General features: G+C 44.3%; 2 protein-coding genes and 1 long non-coding RNA gene across 3 annotated transcripts in view; 2 read left to right on the plus strand and 1 right to left on the minus strand.

Annotated features, from left to right (window-relative positions):
* LOC123651834 overlaps positions 1-15,146 on the plus strand; it is a 48,205-nt gene extending 33,059 nt beyond the window's left edge. Inside the window, exon 3 of the long non-coding RNA XR_006740791.1 lies at positions 15,030-15,146. This is a non-coding gene — a long non-coding RNA (uncharacterized LOC123651834). The remainder of the gene's footprint in view (positions 1-15,029) is intronic.
* Positions 1-16,124, plus strand: part of LOC118712380 (zinc finger protein 154) — a 280,454-nt gene that overhangs the window by 82,742 nt on the left and 181,588 nt on the right. The gene's annotated exons all lie outside the window — the stretch shown is intronic.
* The window catches only part of LOC118712405 (zinc finger protein OZF-like), a 24,151-nt gene continuing 8,027 nt past the window's right edge, over positions 1-16,124 (minus strand). The window contains 2 exon segments of the mRNA XM_045577359.1: positions 1-919; positions 921-2,212. Coding sequence (XP_045433315.1) covers positions 809-919; positions 921-2,212 — 1,403 coding nt within the window. The 3' untranslated portion in view covers positions 1-808.

The following is a 16,124-nucleotide window of genomic DNA, read 5'->3' on the forward strand; positions in this document are numbered from 1 at the left end:
TTGAAAGCCTTGGTCAGCAATTCAAAATCAGCCAATATTGAACAAACAGTGGTTTTCTGCCATGAAGCTGTGCCTTCCAAAGCACAGAAAGTTTGGGACCCGACTATATTGTTCACCTGTCCATGCTGACAGAACACAACTTTCCTGTCAAACATCTCAGGGAATTAATAGACCAACAATATTAAAGGTACACAAGAAAAAAAACTCCTTTACATAAAGATCATAAACCAGAGCAATGGACAGCAAGAGGTTTGCAGGCTCCTGAATTGGAACCTGAAACACTTCATCACAGCCTAATGCGAGACCCACAATAACTTCAAAAGGTGTAGCACTTAGCTGAGGATGGGTGCTGTGGACGAAACCTAGGTCATGTCAATTCTCTGGTCAGAAATAAAGGAATAAAAATTCACCCAGGAGCTCAACCAATTTTCTCAAGCCCAACCCAGAGCATGCAGGGGTTGTGATGGATGCACACTCTTCAAGGGAGCCAGGTGGTAGGGGTGAAAGAGCTTCCACACAAATATTTGTGTGATATCAATCAGGTTGTAGGCCTGAGTAGGTTAGAAAGTGCAATGCAGTTTTTGAAAGTGTCATTTATACCTGAAACTTAGGAGGCATCTAGAAGAGTGTATATTCTGATGAAGGGGTTTGCATTCTGGTAAATGGGGTAAAAGCTTCTCCTTTGGTGTTGTTCTTCTGAGAAAGTAAAACATTCTCTGCACATTTAAAGCTCTTCTCCAATGTAAAGTCTCTGGTGCTCTGTGAGAGTAATAATTTCCCCAATTAATTTCTGATAATCACTACACTCTTACAGTCTTTCACCACTGTGAACTCTGAGGTGGTGAATGAGGTTAGAGCTTTGTCTGAAACACTTCCCACAATCACTACACTCATAAGGTTTTTCACCAGTGTGAACTCTTCAGGTGTTGAATGAGGCTACAGCTTTGACTGAAGCACTTCCCACAATCACTACACTCATAAGGTTTTTCACCTGTGTGAACTCTGAGGTGTTGAATGAAGCTAGTGCTATGACTGAAGCACTTCCCACAATCACTACATCGATGCAGCTTTTCTCCAGTGTGAACTCTCTTGTGCATAAGGAGGTGTGTAGTTTCCTTAAAAGATTTACAGCATTCACTACACTTGTATGGTTTTTGTCCAGTGTGATCCTTGCTGTGTTTAGTGAGGGAAGACCTACGATGGAAGGACTTCCCACATTCACTGCACTCGAAAGGTTTTTCTCCAGTGTGAATTTTGCAGTGTCTACTGAGGTTACAGTACTGACTGAAGGACATCCCACAAGCACTACATTGATATGGCTTTTCCCCAGTGTGAACTCTCTGGTGGCATAAGAGGTGAGAACTCTGACTAAATGATTTTCCACATTCACTGCATTGGTAAGGCTTTTCTCCAGTGTGAACTCTCTTATGGATAAAGAGGTCATTTTTGCGCCTAAAGGATTTTCCACATTCACTGCATTTGTAAGGCTTTTCTCCAGTGTGAACTCTGTGGTGTTTAGTGAGGGAAGACATTTGAATGAAAAGTTTCCCACAATCAGTACACTCATAGGATTTTTCTCCAGTGTGGCCTCTCCTATGTCTATTGAGGTTAAAGATACATGAAAGCACTTTCCCACATATACTGCATTTATAATTGACTTCTCCAGAGTAGACACTCTGATGTTGAAGGAGGTGCTGGTTGTGGCAGGCAGCTTTTTCACATTCATCCCATTGATGATGCCTTTTTCTATCAGGAAATTCCTCTGAAATCTCACTATGACTGTGTGGTTCCTCAGTGTTGAGAGGGGCCTGGTGCTGGAGAAGGTCTGAGATGGCTGGGAAGTCTTCCCCAACCCCCCTACTGGTTGAAGGCAGCCCTGATAAGAAGAAGCTTAAGTTGGTCACAAACGAGGCCCTGTCCACAGCTTCTGTCCAGGGCTTCTCTCCACTGGCTTCCCTCTGTGGCTGGTGAGGCTTTGCACTGAAACAGAAGTCTCTCACACATGCGTCACTGAAGAAGCATTTCTGCTGAAAGTCCACTGCTTGTGACTCAGTCAGGTGAAGAATATCTTTAAACACAGAGAAACATCTTCCACAGAGATGGGTCCTCTGGGTTGCTGGAGCTGTCTTATAAGCCCTGACCCGAGACTCCCCTTGTACAGATACACTCTGCTCAAAACAGGCCTCCTCATCATCCGTTTTATGCCAACAACCTGAAACAAAAAAAATGGTGATGAAATGAATGTCGGCTGTGATGACAGGGAGAAGTGTCATTACAAAAGTGTGTCACACATAACATGTTGGTTCCATGCAAAAACATGAGGGTAACCTATCTAAAGGAAATATTGATACGATACTGCCATGATGCTCTGAGTCACTGAAGATTACCATACCAATAAAATGTCCAAAAAAATATGAAACAAACATGGCAAGCCCCACATGGAACAGAAGCTGGATCGTCTGCTCAGTGTATAACAGGGCTTGTCTGCTGGTGACATGGGCCAACTGTGCAGAAGCTTGCTTGCATCTTATTTCAAGTAAAATTCAAGAAACGAAAAGTTTGTGTCGAGGTCTAGTGAAGCGCGTCTGTGTACCTCATAACACAGGTCAATATTTGAGAATACTGTGATAGAGCAGTTCAGAGGAACAGGTGATGGAAAAGGGACAGAATGATGAAGGTAGCCAGAAAGCAGGAAGGCACAGTTTAAAAGATAAGTCAGGGAAGTGTCAAGCATGGGAATCAAATGGTAGAAATGAGCTGTTGCCAGTGGCACCTCATCCTAAACTCTGTTGGACATGAGCAGGTTCCCGGTATGATCTAAACACCACCTTTATGTCATAGTTCCCACAAATTGGAACTCAGGAGAGCCAGGCAACCCTTTAGATCAACCTTGTATGTTCAACCTGTGAAAAAAACAGGGCTCTCCTTGTACCTTCTAATATACAAGCACATAAAACACTAATATTGAGCGTTTTATGGACAGACAACAGTGGTGAGTAGGCAGCACTGGCCCAGAGCAAGACAGCATGCAATAGTAGTCAGAGAACAGAATATTACCAACAATGGAAGAAGGTCTTTCAAGAACTGCCCATAGTTCATGCAAGTAAAGATCATAACCTGACACAGTCAGTCACAAAGAGCCTATAGCTGGAGGAATGGTGCAGAAATGGAAGCCATGGATGTGGACATAGACACCCTCCCAGAGAGAGAACTGCAAGCTGGGCCCATTAAGCTGTTTGCAGTAATCCTAACGCCCGGACACTTCCTGTCCTATGTGAGGCTATGGGTTCGAGGGATATTCATGGAATCCTTTGTTCTGGACTCTCCACACACTCAGCACTCTCAGTTATAGCACATTTGTCAGGATGATGGGATAAAATGGAAGAGCCCATGGTCTAGCTGTGGAAGAGAGAAAACTATGCTTTGAGAATAAAGGAAGAGAGGGCATCACCTCAGGACACTGGGAAAATGTGAAGCCCTTACCTACAGATGAGACCAGTGCAAAAACTTCCAGCATCACACTGCAGTACAGAAGTCTCTGAGCCTCACCAAGGAGCCCCCACTCATCCTGGGAGAAGGCGATGGCCACGTCCGCAAAGTCCATATCCTGTCATAAGGGAGACAGTTCAGTCATTGATCAGCTTCTCTCCTAGGCTTTTATTTTCGTCACAAACCCCAATACCCAAAAGTTTAGAGGGAGATGGCTGCTGATGGGAGGGCAGACTGCAAGATAATGTGTGAGTGAGAGGACAAAGGGGGAGTGTGTGGTCTCACAGGGAATGTTTTTTGGAGAGTTGAGGGACAGCTAGACTTCAGGAGACTGTGAGGGCCGGCAGGCCAGGGTTCCCCTGACTGGGCAGCCCCCACTGCTGCTGGGTTCCATCCCGCAACAACCAGCTCTGACTCAGAGAAACAGAGCAACAAGAAAAGCCCAGTGTAAGCAGAAGGAAGAAAATAATAAAGATCAGAACCGAGATAAACGACATAGAAACCAAAAAAAGAAAACAATACAAAAGATCAACAAAACCAAGAGCTGGTTCTTTGAAAGGGTAAACAAGATTGATGAACCAGGCTCACCAAGAAGCAAGAGAGAGGACCCAAATAAACAAAATAGAAATGAAAGAGGAGAAATAGCAACAGACCCCAGAGAAATACAAAGGATTGTTAAAATATACTATGAACAACTCTATTCCAACAAACTGGACAACCTGGAGGAAATAAACATATTCCTAGAAAAATACAACCTTACAAAACTCAACCAGGAAGAATCTAAACATCTCAATAGGCTGATAATTTCTATGGAAGAAATTGAAGCACTCATCAAAAAGCTTCCAGCAAACAAAAGCCCAGGGCCAGATGGCTTCACAGGGGAGTTTTACCGAACATTTAAGGAAGAACTAAAATCTATCTTCCTCAAACTATTCAAAAAAATCCAAGAGGAAGGAACACTTTCTAGTTCATTCTATCAAGCCAGCATCACCCTAACACCAAAACCAGATAAAAGAGAATGAAAGAGAACACAATGAAAGAGAATTACAGTCCAACATCCCTCATGAACATAGATGCCAAAATCCTCAACAAAATTCTAGCAAATTGGCCCCAGCAGCACATCAGAAAGATCATACACCATGACCAAGTAGGATTCATCCCAGGAATGCAAGAATGGTACAATATCCGCAAATCAATAAACATGATACATCACATAAACAAATTGAGGGAGAAAAATCACATAGTCTTATCAATTGATGCAGAAAAAGCATCTGACAAAACAAAACACTTTTTTCTTGATAAACACTTTCAGCAAGGTGGGAATGGAAGGATCATACCTCAATATAATAAAAGCCATATATGATAAACCCACAGCCAACATCATACTCACTGGGCAAAAAATAAAACCGTTTCCTCTAAGAATAGGAACAAGACAGGGATGCCCACTCTCACCACACCTATTCGACATAGTACTGGAAGTATTAGCCATTGCAATTAGACAAGAACAAATAAAAGGCATCCAAATTGGAAAAGAATTAGTAAAGCTGCCCTTCTTTGCAGATGACATGATATTGTACATAAAAAACCCTAAAGACTCCATAAAAAAACTATTAGACTTAAATTAATTCGGCAATGTAGCAAGATACAAAATTAATGCCAAGAAATCTATGGTATTTCTATACACCAATAGTGAACTTACAAAGAAACTAAAAAAAGCAATTCCAGTTACCATCACACCAAAAAAAAAAAAAAAAAAAAAAAAAAAAAATAAGATACCTAGGAATAATCTTAATTATGGAGGTAAAAGACCTAAACGCAGAAAACTGCAGGACACTGAAAAAATAGATAGAGGAATATGAACAGATGAAAGAACATACCATGTTTATGGATTGGTAGAATCAACATTAAAATGTCCATACTACCCAAAGCAATCTATAGATTCGATGCACTCCCCATTAAAATATCAACGGCATATTTCACAGACCTAGAAAGAACTCTCCAAAAATTCATCTGAAATAAAAAAGACCCCGAATAGCCACAGCAATCCCGAGAAAGAACAAAGTAGGTGGGATCTCAATACCAGATTTCAAGTTGTATTACAAAGCCATTGTTCTCAAGGCAGTCTGGTACTGGCACAAGAAAGGACATAAAGACCAATGGAATAGAATAGGGAACCCAGATATGGACGGAAACCACTATGCTCAATTAGTATTTGACAAGGGAGGCATGAACATACAATGGAGTCAAGACAGTCTCTTCAATAAATGGTTTTGGGAAAATTGAACAGATACATGCAAAACAAAACAAAACAAAACAAACAAAAAAAACAACTAGATCACCAACTTACACCATACACAAAAATAAACTCAAAATGGATAAAGGACTTAAACATAAGATGAGAAACCATAAAAATACTAGAGGAATCCAGAGGCAGCAAAATCTCAGACATATACTGAAGCAATTTCTTCACAGATACCGCTCCTAGGACAATGGAAACTAAAGAGAAAATAAACAAATGGGACTAAATCAAAATAAAAAGCTAGAAACCAAGATGGCGGCATAGGGTAGACACCCGAATGCAGCCTACCACAACAAATTTGAATTTAGAACTGAAAAACAGGGGAGGCATTGCCCTGAAGTGCCAGACGGCTGGCTGAGAGGAGGCTCTGCCATCTGGGAAGGAGAGAGAAGGCACGCTGAACCTCAGGAACTGTGAAGGTACGGAGAACTGTGTGTGCGAAAAGGCGCTGGCTTAATCCTGGTGCGGAGAGGAAGGGCCGGACCGAGACTGCTGCTGGCTTACTCCCTGCAAGCAGAGAGGGCGGGCCGGGCTGAGTTCGCTACTGGCTTACTCCTGGCGCGGAGAGGGCGAACAGCTAACACGGCTGGCTTTCTTGTCCGAGAGGAAAACAGAATCAGCCTATTGCTCTGATAAATGGCCCCAGACAGGGAGAGGTCAGACTGTCAGGCAGTGGGCAGAGATCTCTTGGAGGTGTGTGAAGCCAGAGGCCATTACTGCGGGACTTGGGGAGGAGTCGAAGGGAAAACAAAGTTTGTCTGCACCAACCCGAGACTCCGCCCTACCTGTGGCTGAGCACAGAAGCTCTCCCAGAGGCTGGCTTTCTCTAAGGAGGGACTTGCAGGAATCCAAAGCTTGTCTGCGCCTTTACCAAAGAGGTGCGCGCGCACCTGCAACCAATCTTCCAAAACTCTCCACGAACAGGACTTTTCTAAGGTGAGACTGACAGGGAACCAAAGATTGTCTGTGCCACCCCGAGACCCCGCCCTATTCAAGCAGAGTACAGAAATCCTCCTAGCTGAGACACTGCTGATCCTCACGGCCAGTTGGCTTGGAGATCAATGCTTCCCAGTGATACCAACAATAAGCAAGGCTTAACAACAAGACTGAACACACAGCCCACAAAGGGCTACACCAAGACTGTCCACCCCAGGGAACTGGGAAGGCTGTGCTACTGGGCTCTACCAGAACACCTAGCACACAAAGCTATTCCATCAAATCAGGGAAACAACTAAAATGCAGACAAGAAGAAGGACACAAAGGAAGGAGATGGAGGAAAAGAAAAGATTGGACATTGAGTACAAAACTACAGTTATTAGGTTATTCAACAATATCCTAAAAAAGGCCGATAAAATAAATGAGACCTATGAGGATATGAAAAGGGAGCAACTAGAAATAATAAGGGATCAACAAGAAATGTAAAACATTGTCTGAAATAAAAAATATTATACAAAGTCCTAAAAACAGACTGGAAGATCGCAAGAATCAAGACAAAGATTTAGAACACAAAGAGCCAGAGGACACTCCTCTGCAGAAGGGAGAAGATAAGAGAATCCAGAAAGTTGAAGATAGTGTAAGAAACCTCTGGGACAATTTCAAGCGAACCAACATCAGAATTATGGGGATTCCAGAAGTGAGAGAGCAAGATACCGAAAGAGTACTAGAAGAAATAGTGACAGAAAACTTCCCCCACCTGGGGAAAGAAATAGACTTACAAGTCCAGGAAGCCCACAGAACCCCAAACAAAAGGAATCCAAGGAGGATCACACCAAGACATATCATAATTTAAATTCCAAGAGCAAAAGACAAAGAGAGAATATTAAAAGAAGCAAGAGAAAAGCAGGTAGTGACCTATAAAGGAGCACCCATAAGATTGTCAGCTGATTTCTCAACAGAAACCATGCAGGCCAGACGGGAATGGCAAGAAATATTCAAGGTGATGAATAACAAGAACCTACAGCCAAAAATAATCTACCCAGCAAAGCTATCACTCAGAATCAAAGGAAAGATAAAGAACTTCACAAATAAAAAAAAGCTAAAAGAGTTCATCACCACCAAACCAGAATTATATGAATTGCTGAAGGAGGTTATTTAGGAAGAGGAAGAAGATAAAGATAAAAATTATGATCAACAAATACGTAGCTATCAACAAGTGAATCTAAAAACCAAGGGAATTTAAAAATCTGATGAACAATATTAACGGGTGAATATAATAGAATCAGAGGTATGGAAGGGGAGTGGACTGACAATTCTCAGGGAAAAGGGGAGTTGGGGGTGTGGGAAGAGACTGAACAAAAACTGTGCACCTATGGATGAGGACAATGGGGGATGGGGAAAGGACAGAGGGTGGGGTGGGAACCTGGTGAAGGGGAGCAATTGAGGGGGGGAAGAGGATCACATTTGTAATAATCTGAACAATAAAGATTTATTAAAAAAAAATAAATAAATAAAAAGCTTTTTGCACAGCAAAAGAAACCATCAACAAAACAACAAGAAAGCCCACTGCATAGGAAAACATATTTGCCAATGTTATCACTGATAAATATTTAATCTCCGACATTTACAGAGAACTCATACAACTTAACAAAAGATAACTAATCCAATAAAAAAAATAGGCAATGGACCTAAATAGAAACTTTTTGAAAGAAGACAGAAGGCCAAGAGGCATAAGAAAACATGCTCAAAGTCACTAATTATCCAGAGATGCAAATGAAAACGACACAACGGTACCCTCTCACACATGTCAGAATGGCTATCATCAACAAATCAATAAACGACAAATGATGGTAAGGATGCGGAGAAAAGGGAACCCTGGTGCACTGCTGGTGGGAATGCAGATTGGTGCAGCCACTGTGGAGAACAGCATGGAGTTTCCTCAAAAAACTTAAAATGGAACTTCCACTTGACCCAGTGATACCACTTCTAGGAATATATCCCAAACAGCCAGAAACATCCGTCAGAAAGGATATATGCACCCCTTTGTTAATAGCAGCACAATTTACCATACACAATTTTGTGTATGGTGTAAGTTGGTGGTCAAGTTTCTATTTAGCCAAGATTTGGAAACACCCCCACTAGGAGATGTGCAGGAGGCAGCTGATCCATGTTCCTCTCTCACTGTGTTTCTAACTCTCTATAAAAATCTTCTGCTGATGCCAGAACTAGTTTGGCTCAGTGGATAGCGCGTAGGCCTGCGGACTGAAGGGTCCCGGGTTCGATTCCCGGTCAAGGGCATGGGCCTTGGTTGCAGGCACATCCCCAGTGGGGGGAGTGCAGGAGGCAGCTGATCGATGTTTCTAATTCTCTATCCCTCTCCCTTCATCTCTAAAAAATCAATAAAATATATTTTTTTAAAAAAATCTTCTGCTGGGGATGTGCCTGCAACCAAGGTACATGCCTTTGAACAGAATCGAACCTGGGGACTTTTCAGTGGGAACTTTTCAGTCTGTAGGCAGACACTCTATCCACCTAGCCAAATTGGTTAGGGCTAATTTTGTTACTTTTAAACATATTTTTAAAGTGATTTCATAGAAAAAAGAAGAGGAAGAGCTAGAAATATCAATGATGAGAATCATTGATCAGCTGCCTTTTGAAAGCCTCTTGTGGGTTGAACCCCCAACCTGGGCATGTGCCCTTGACCAGAATCAAACCTGGGACCCTTCAGTCTGTAGGCCGATGCTCTACCCACTGACCCAAACCAGCTAGTACCTCTCTCTCTTTCTCTCTTTAAATACACACACACACACACACACACACACACACACACACACACATATATATTTAGTGCACCTGCCAGTTGCTGAGCCAGCTCGGTCATCACCCCACGCCTGTGCCTGGGAGGCCCACCCACATCTCACCCACCCGGTGCCCAAACCAGGTTCCACTTCCTACAGCCCCATACGTGGCCTCAGGACCCTGGCCTGAGGGTCTGCAGGTCCCGGGGCAGGAGGAGCGGCTGGACAGCCCAGGCCACACAGCCTGAGGCCCCCGCAGTGGGAGGCCCTGACCTCAGCCCACAGCCCGGCCCCTGAGCGGCTCTGACCGCAGGGCCTGTGGGAGCGGAAGGCGCTGAGGGCCCGGCTCCGCCGCCAGGACCCAGGGCCCAGGCTGCTCGGGGCCCGGCCCAGCCCCGGGGCCGGGGCCGCCGCCCCCTCGGGCTCCGTCCCTCTGTGCGCACAGCCAGCCCGGCCCTGAGGAGGACAGGCTCCTCCCGGAAGCCCGTCCCTTTAGACACACAGGCCGGCCGCCCCCCTCCGCCCCGGCCTCCCGGGCCCCGCCCGCCCCTGCGGCCCCCACGGGCACTCACTGCTCGGGCGGCGGCCTGAGCGGCGCCGCCCCGAGGCGGGAGGGCCGCCGGGGCCCCTCTGTCCGCGGGAGGAGGCGGGGGCCCGGGGACCCAGTCCCGCCGGGTGGGGTCCCCCCGCCTCAGACACTCTGCCCAGCGGGACGCCGCCCCCCACGCCTCCTCCTTCTGGCGATCGGCGCGGTGAAGTCTGTGCTTGAACAGTGCCAAAAAGTCAAAATGTCCGCCACGGGGACGAATCCGGAAGTCCCGCCCTAATCGGATGCACTGGCTCCAAAGGCCCCGCGTAGGCGCATTGCTTTCTGGGAAATGTAGTTCTCTCAGCCGCCCAGGAGAGGGCTGGCTTTCCAGCCCAGGAACCTGAGGAACAAGGTGTTGTTGGGCTGCCAGTGGGGCTGGGGAGGGAGAAGATGGGCCCAGAGGCCTGGTGACCTGGGACAGACCGACGGACCTCCCAGGGGAGAGGGGGGGAGGGCTGGAAATGATTCCCCAAAGAGCATATACATGGGGGAAATGTGAGACATCTGTAATATTTTCAACAATAAATAAAACATATTTAGCTGAAACCGGTTTGGCTCAGTGGATAGAGTGTCGGCCTATGGACTGAAGGGTTGATTCTGGTCAAGGGCATGTACCTTGGTTGCGGGCACATCCCCAGTAGGGGGTGTGCAACAGGCAGCTGATCGATGATTCTCTCTCATCGATATTTCTAACTCTCTATCCCTCTCTCTTCCTCTGTAAAAAAAAAAAAATAAAAAAAAATTTTAAATAAATAAAATATATTTTTAAATTATATATATATATATATATATATATATATATATATATATATATATATATATACACACACATACATACATACATACTTCAAACGAAGATAGCCCAGCTGGTGGGGCTGAGTGGTTGAGCGTCAACCTATGATCCAGGAGATCAGGATTCTATTCCTGGTCATAGCACAGATGTGGGTTAGGGGTTCAATTCCCACTATGAAGTGGACTTGCAGGAAGCAGGTAATCGTCATTCTCTGTCATTATTAATGTTTCTCTCTCTCTTTCTGTCTATAATGCATATCAAGTATATACATATATGCATAGCCCATGGACACAGGTTAAAATGTGGAGAGCTCCTACAAGCAATGGGGGCCCAACAGAGGGAGGCACAGAAGCAGGATAGAGAGAAATGGGAGGCATCTGTAATTGCTCTAAAATTGAAAACAATAGTGCACCCAGCAGGTGTGGCTCAATGGGTGGCAGTGGACCCATGAACCAAGAGATCACTGGTTTGATTCCTGGTAGGGCGTATGCTTAGGTTGGTGGCTTGGTCTCAGTAGGGGGCAGGCAGGAAGCAGCTGATCAATGATTCTCATCTTTGATGTTTCTCCCTCTCCCTCTCTCTCTAGAAAATAAAAAAAAAAAACATTTTTAGAAAAGGAATAGTGTTAAGATTGAATTTACTTGCCCTAGCCCATTTGGCTCAATGGATAGAGCATTGGCCTTTGGAACGAAGGGCCCCAGGTTTGATTCTAGTCAAGGGCACATTTGAAGGTTGCAAGCTTAACCCCACACCCTGGACAGGGTGAGTGTGGGAGGCAATCAGCTGATGTGTCTCTCTCACATGGATCCTTTTTAAAGTATATATTTCTTTAATTGATTTCAGAGAGGAAGAGAAATAGAAACACGATGAGAGAATCCTTAATCGGCTGCTTCCTGCATGCTCCCTACTGAGGATCTAGCCTGCAATTGGGGCATTTACCCTTGGCTGGAATTGAACCTAGGACCCTTCCTTCCTCAGGCAGACTATCCACTGAGCCATACTGGTTAGAGCTCACATGAATGTTTTAAAAAAGGAAATCATTGTGGAGGAGTCTGTTATAGCCAACAATATAAAAAATGTGTTAACATTTAATTGACCCAACAAAGCCAAAGCCAGTGTGGGCCATCACTTTTCCCACCAGCCCTTGTGAGAAAAACCATGCGTTGGTCTGTCTTTATAGAGGGGGTCCCTGGGATCGGGAACAGGAAGCAGCCTGGAGTGGGCCGGCCTCTGGTTGGCCTGGAGTGTTTGAGTTCTTGACCTCATGCTGAAAAGATTTCACAACGTGAATTCAGGTGATTTCCAGGCACGTGTGTTGAAGCCGGAGCTAATGAAAACAAAGGCAGGCCCTAGGACAGAACAAGCCAGCAGCACAGACCAGGTGGGGCTCCTGTGAGCGTGGTGGGAAATGAGTGAGCCACAGCGGGGCTGTGGTCAGCTCTCTGGAGGACCAGAGAGAAGGGGGCCTGAGCGCACACTCAGGGGGTCATCCCGGGATGAGCTGCTGCTACTATTGCTGCCCCCGTTGCAGGTCAGGTGGGGACCCTTACAACCTTAGAAGGGCCCAGCTTGCAAGGCCCAGTGGTTGAACAGGGCCTTGATGAACCACCGATGAACCAGGTCAGAACACATGCCAGGCTGTGTGCTCGATCCCCACTGTGCGATGTGCAAGAGGCAGCTGATCAATGAGACTCTCTCATCATTGCTGTTTCTCTCTATGTCCCTCTCCATTCCTCTCTGAAACCAACAAAAATATATTTTAAGCCAAAACCGGTTTGGCTCAATGGATAGAGCAACTTGGGGACCGAAAGGTCCCGGGTTCGATTCTGGTCAAGGGCATGTACCTTGGTTGCGGGCACATCCCCAGTAGGGGATGTGCAACAGGCAGCTGGTCGATGTTGCTCTCTCATCGACGTTTCTAGCTATCTCTCTCCTTTTCTCCTCTCTGTAAAGTATCAATAAAATATATTAAAAAAAAAAAAAAAAAAGACTGCACAACTTATGCTTATAAAGTTATGAACAATATGAACTATTCCATTGTAAAGGGAGGAAAATCCATGACTTTATGAAGGGCCAAAAAAGGCATAAAGAGATTATAAAAGCGCAGTAGGAAAATACAGAAAAGTAGCAAAAAAGTGGAAAGAGTAGGTGTAGAGTTATTGGTGTGGCAATTAAGAAATACTTCCCTGACAGTGTGCCTCAGTTGGTTGGGCACCATCCCTTGCCCTAAAAGTCACAAGTTCCATTCCTGCCTGGATGCCCTGTAGGTGGTGTGGAGGCAGCGGTTAGCTGCATCTTTTCCATATTGCCATTTCTCATTCTCTGTCTCCTTCCTCTCTTTCTAAAAAGTCAGTAAATTATTTTAAAGATATGTAAGATACTTATTTTCTTTTAAATGAGAATAAACTTGCATAGTCACATCTTTAAGCCTAGTTTTGCCCTAACATGTATGTGGGTGAGAGAGAAGTTCATTTCACAAGTGATGGGTTTATGGCTTGATCCCTATATTCAAGCTCACAAAATAGTACACACAAGGAAAATGCATTGTGTTACATTTCGGTTATAAAGGTACTAAAAGCCAGCCTTAAACGTACTTTCAAATAAAGACCTAGATTTTCCTGTCTTGATAGGAAATTAAAATATCAAACCCATATGGGCTCTACCATCTCTCCCCGAATTTCCTGGGAGGACCAGCCTTGCCTCAGTGGCAGCAAATGTTGGCAAGCAGTGAAGGTTACGGCCATTAGAATGAACAGAAATCACAAAAGACACATCCTGAGACTGACTACAGGTTATCCTTCTCCTTGCTCTGAGGTCTTGCATACTGAGCAAACCTCAAGCTGAACACCATCGATGGGTGAGGCGAATCCAAAAAAACACATTATTTTTTGTTTCAATTATTTCAACCACAGGAGACAGTGACGGAGGTCCTGAGAACGTGTGTACAGAGATCACAAAAGCCACAGCCCACAGCCACTTCTGAATAAGGTTGAGAAGAGGCACTTTTTAACAGGTTTACTTATCTTTCCTACGCACTATGAACACAGTGTTTCTTACTACTTTTGGTTCAACATAAATCTCATTGTCTTAAAACAAAAGGCACAAGCCTATGAAATTTTATACATTACGGCCCATAGCAGCTTTACAGTATGTGGGAAGAAGCCCCCTAAACATTGCTGAGAATTCTGAAAGCCATACTGTGAACAGAGAATATAATTCGTGTTGTTCACAGAAGCACTACAAAGGCCTCCTTTTCTGGGTGACCACTGACATCATTAATAATGGAGGCACCGGGCTGAAAATTCAAACCACAAAGTCGTGCAGTCTTTCAAGATTTTGGAATGCAATGATTAAAAGCCAATATTGAACAGAGAGTGATTTTCTGTCAGTATGGTGTGTGTTCAAAAGCAAAGAAAATTTGGGACCCCACCATATCTGTTTTGTTCTCTATGTTGAAAGATCACAACTTTCCTATCAAATCATTCCAGGGAGTCAATAGAATGATCAAAATTATAGGTACAAAAGAAAAAAAAAACACACCTTTGCATAAAGATCATAAACCAGAAGAGAACTCTAAGCGGATTGCAGTAATTTAGAAGCTGAAGCAATTCATCACAGCATAACGTGAGAGCAATGTTCCTGAAAGAGATGACACTTCGTAGCTGAGAATGGGAGCTCTGGATGACCCCTGGGTCAGTTTCATCCTCTAGTCCGAGATATAGGAATGAAGATCCTGTCAAGAGCTCAGAGTAATCATACTTTTCTCAAGGACAGGAGAAACATGGAATACACTTCCCCTGAGCACTCCCGGTGGTGATGGGTGCACACTCTTCAGGTGACACAAGTGTTGGAGGTGAAATTTTTTTCAGCCACAAACACTTGCTGCGATATCAATCAGGTAGTAGTTCTGGGCATGTTAGCTAGTGCAATGGAAGTCCCTTAAGCCTCACTTACACCTGAAACTTATGAGGACTCTAGCAGAGTGTATGTTCTCTTAAAAGGGGTTTATATTCAGATAAATACGTCAAAAAAGAATCACCTTCAGTGATATTATTCTAGTGAGAAAAATAATACATTATGAGCACATTTAAGGTTTGTCTCCAGAGTGAACTCAGTGGTGTTGAGTAAAGGTAGACCTTTGACTGAATGACTTCTCACAGTCGCTATACTCATATGGCCTTTCTCCAGTGTGAACTCTCTTGTGGGTAAGAATTTGACTATTGCACCTAAAAGATTTCCCACAATTGCCGAAACCGGTTTGGCTCAACGAATAGAGCTGACACTGAGGGTATGCTGAGCGTGGACCTCTGAGCTGGGGAGGAGGAGACTGCTGCGAGGGGAAAGAGAGGTGCTGACAGAGGGGACACTGAAAAATAATAATAATAAAAAAAATCAATAAAGAGAAAAAAGGGAGAAGGAAATAGCAGAGAGGACTGAAGAAAGAGAAAGAGAGGGCTTGCAGTGACTGTCACTGGGAGTCTGGCCTGTACAGTGAGTGGAAAGCATATATTCTGACCTCCTGCTCCACAACAAGGTGAGGTGCTAAAACGCTTTGTCGTATGTTTGGAAGAATTAAAAACTTTCCTGGCCAGCAAAGAGCTCACCTTTGCTGAGCTGGAACAACCAGAGTGGCTGGAAAAATTACATTTTATGGTAGACATGACAGCACATCTAAACACACTAAATACAACCCTTCAGGGGAAAGGAGGCACAGCCCTGCACATGCTGGAGGAGGTTTTGGCATTCGAGCGCAAGTTGACAGTGTTTGTCAAAGATTTACAGAGAGGTACACTGTCTTACTTTCCCTCTTTGAGAGAGTTCAAACAAAGTCATGATATGATAAATTTGGAATATTTGAAATCTGCAATCACCACAATGCAAAGTTCGTTTGGGAAACGATTCTGTGAGTTCAGAGAGGAAAAAACCACATTATCCTTCCCTGTCACTCCCCTGGCAATTGATCCATTCCTATTGAATATGACTGCATTTGTAGGTGTAAGTCAACCTGATCTTGAGATGGAACTGTCCGATATAGCCGACAAAGATATATGGGTGTCCAAGTTCAAATGCTTGCCTGCTACTTTTGAGGATGTTGCCCATCAGAAGGCCATTCTGGCTCAGAATCATAAATGGAGTGCTATTGAAAACCTTTCCAAACAGGACAAACTTGTATTCGAAACATGGAATGTCATCCCCAACACTTATATAAACATGAAAAAG

This window comes from Pipistrellus kuhlii, unplaced genomic scaffold, assembly GCF_014108245.1.
Source record: "Pipistrellus kuhlii isolate mPipKuh1 unplaced genomic scaffold, mPipKuh1.p scaffold_m20_p_89, whole genome shotgun sequence".
NCBI classification, from domain to species: domain Eukaryota; kingdom Metazoa; phylum Chordata; class Mammalia; order Chiroptera; family Vespertilionidae; genus Pipistrellus; species Pipistrellus kuhlii.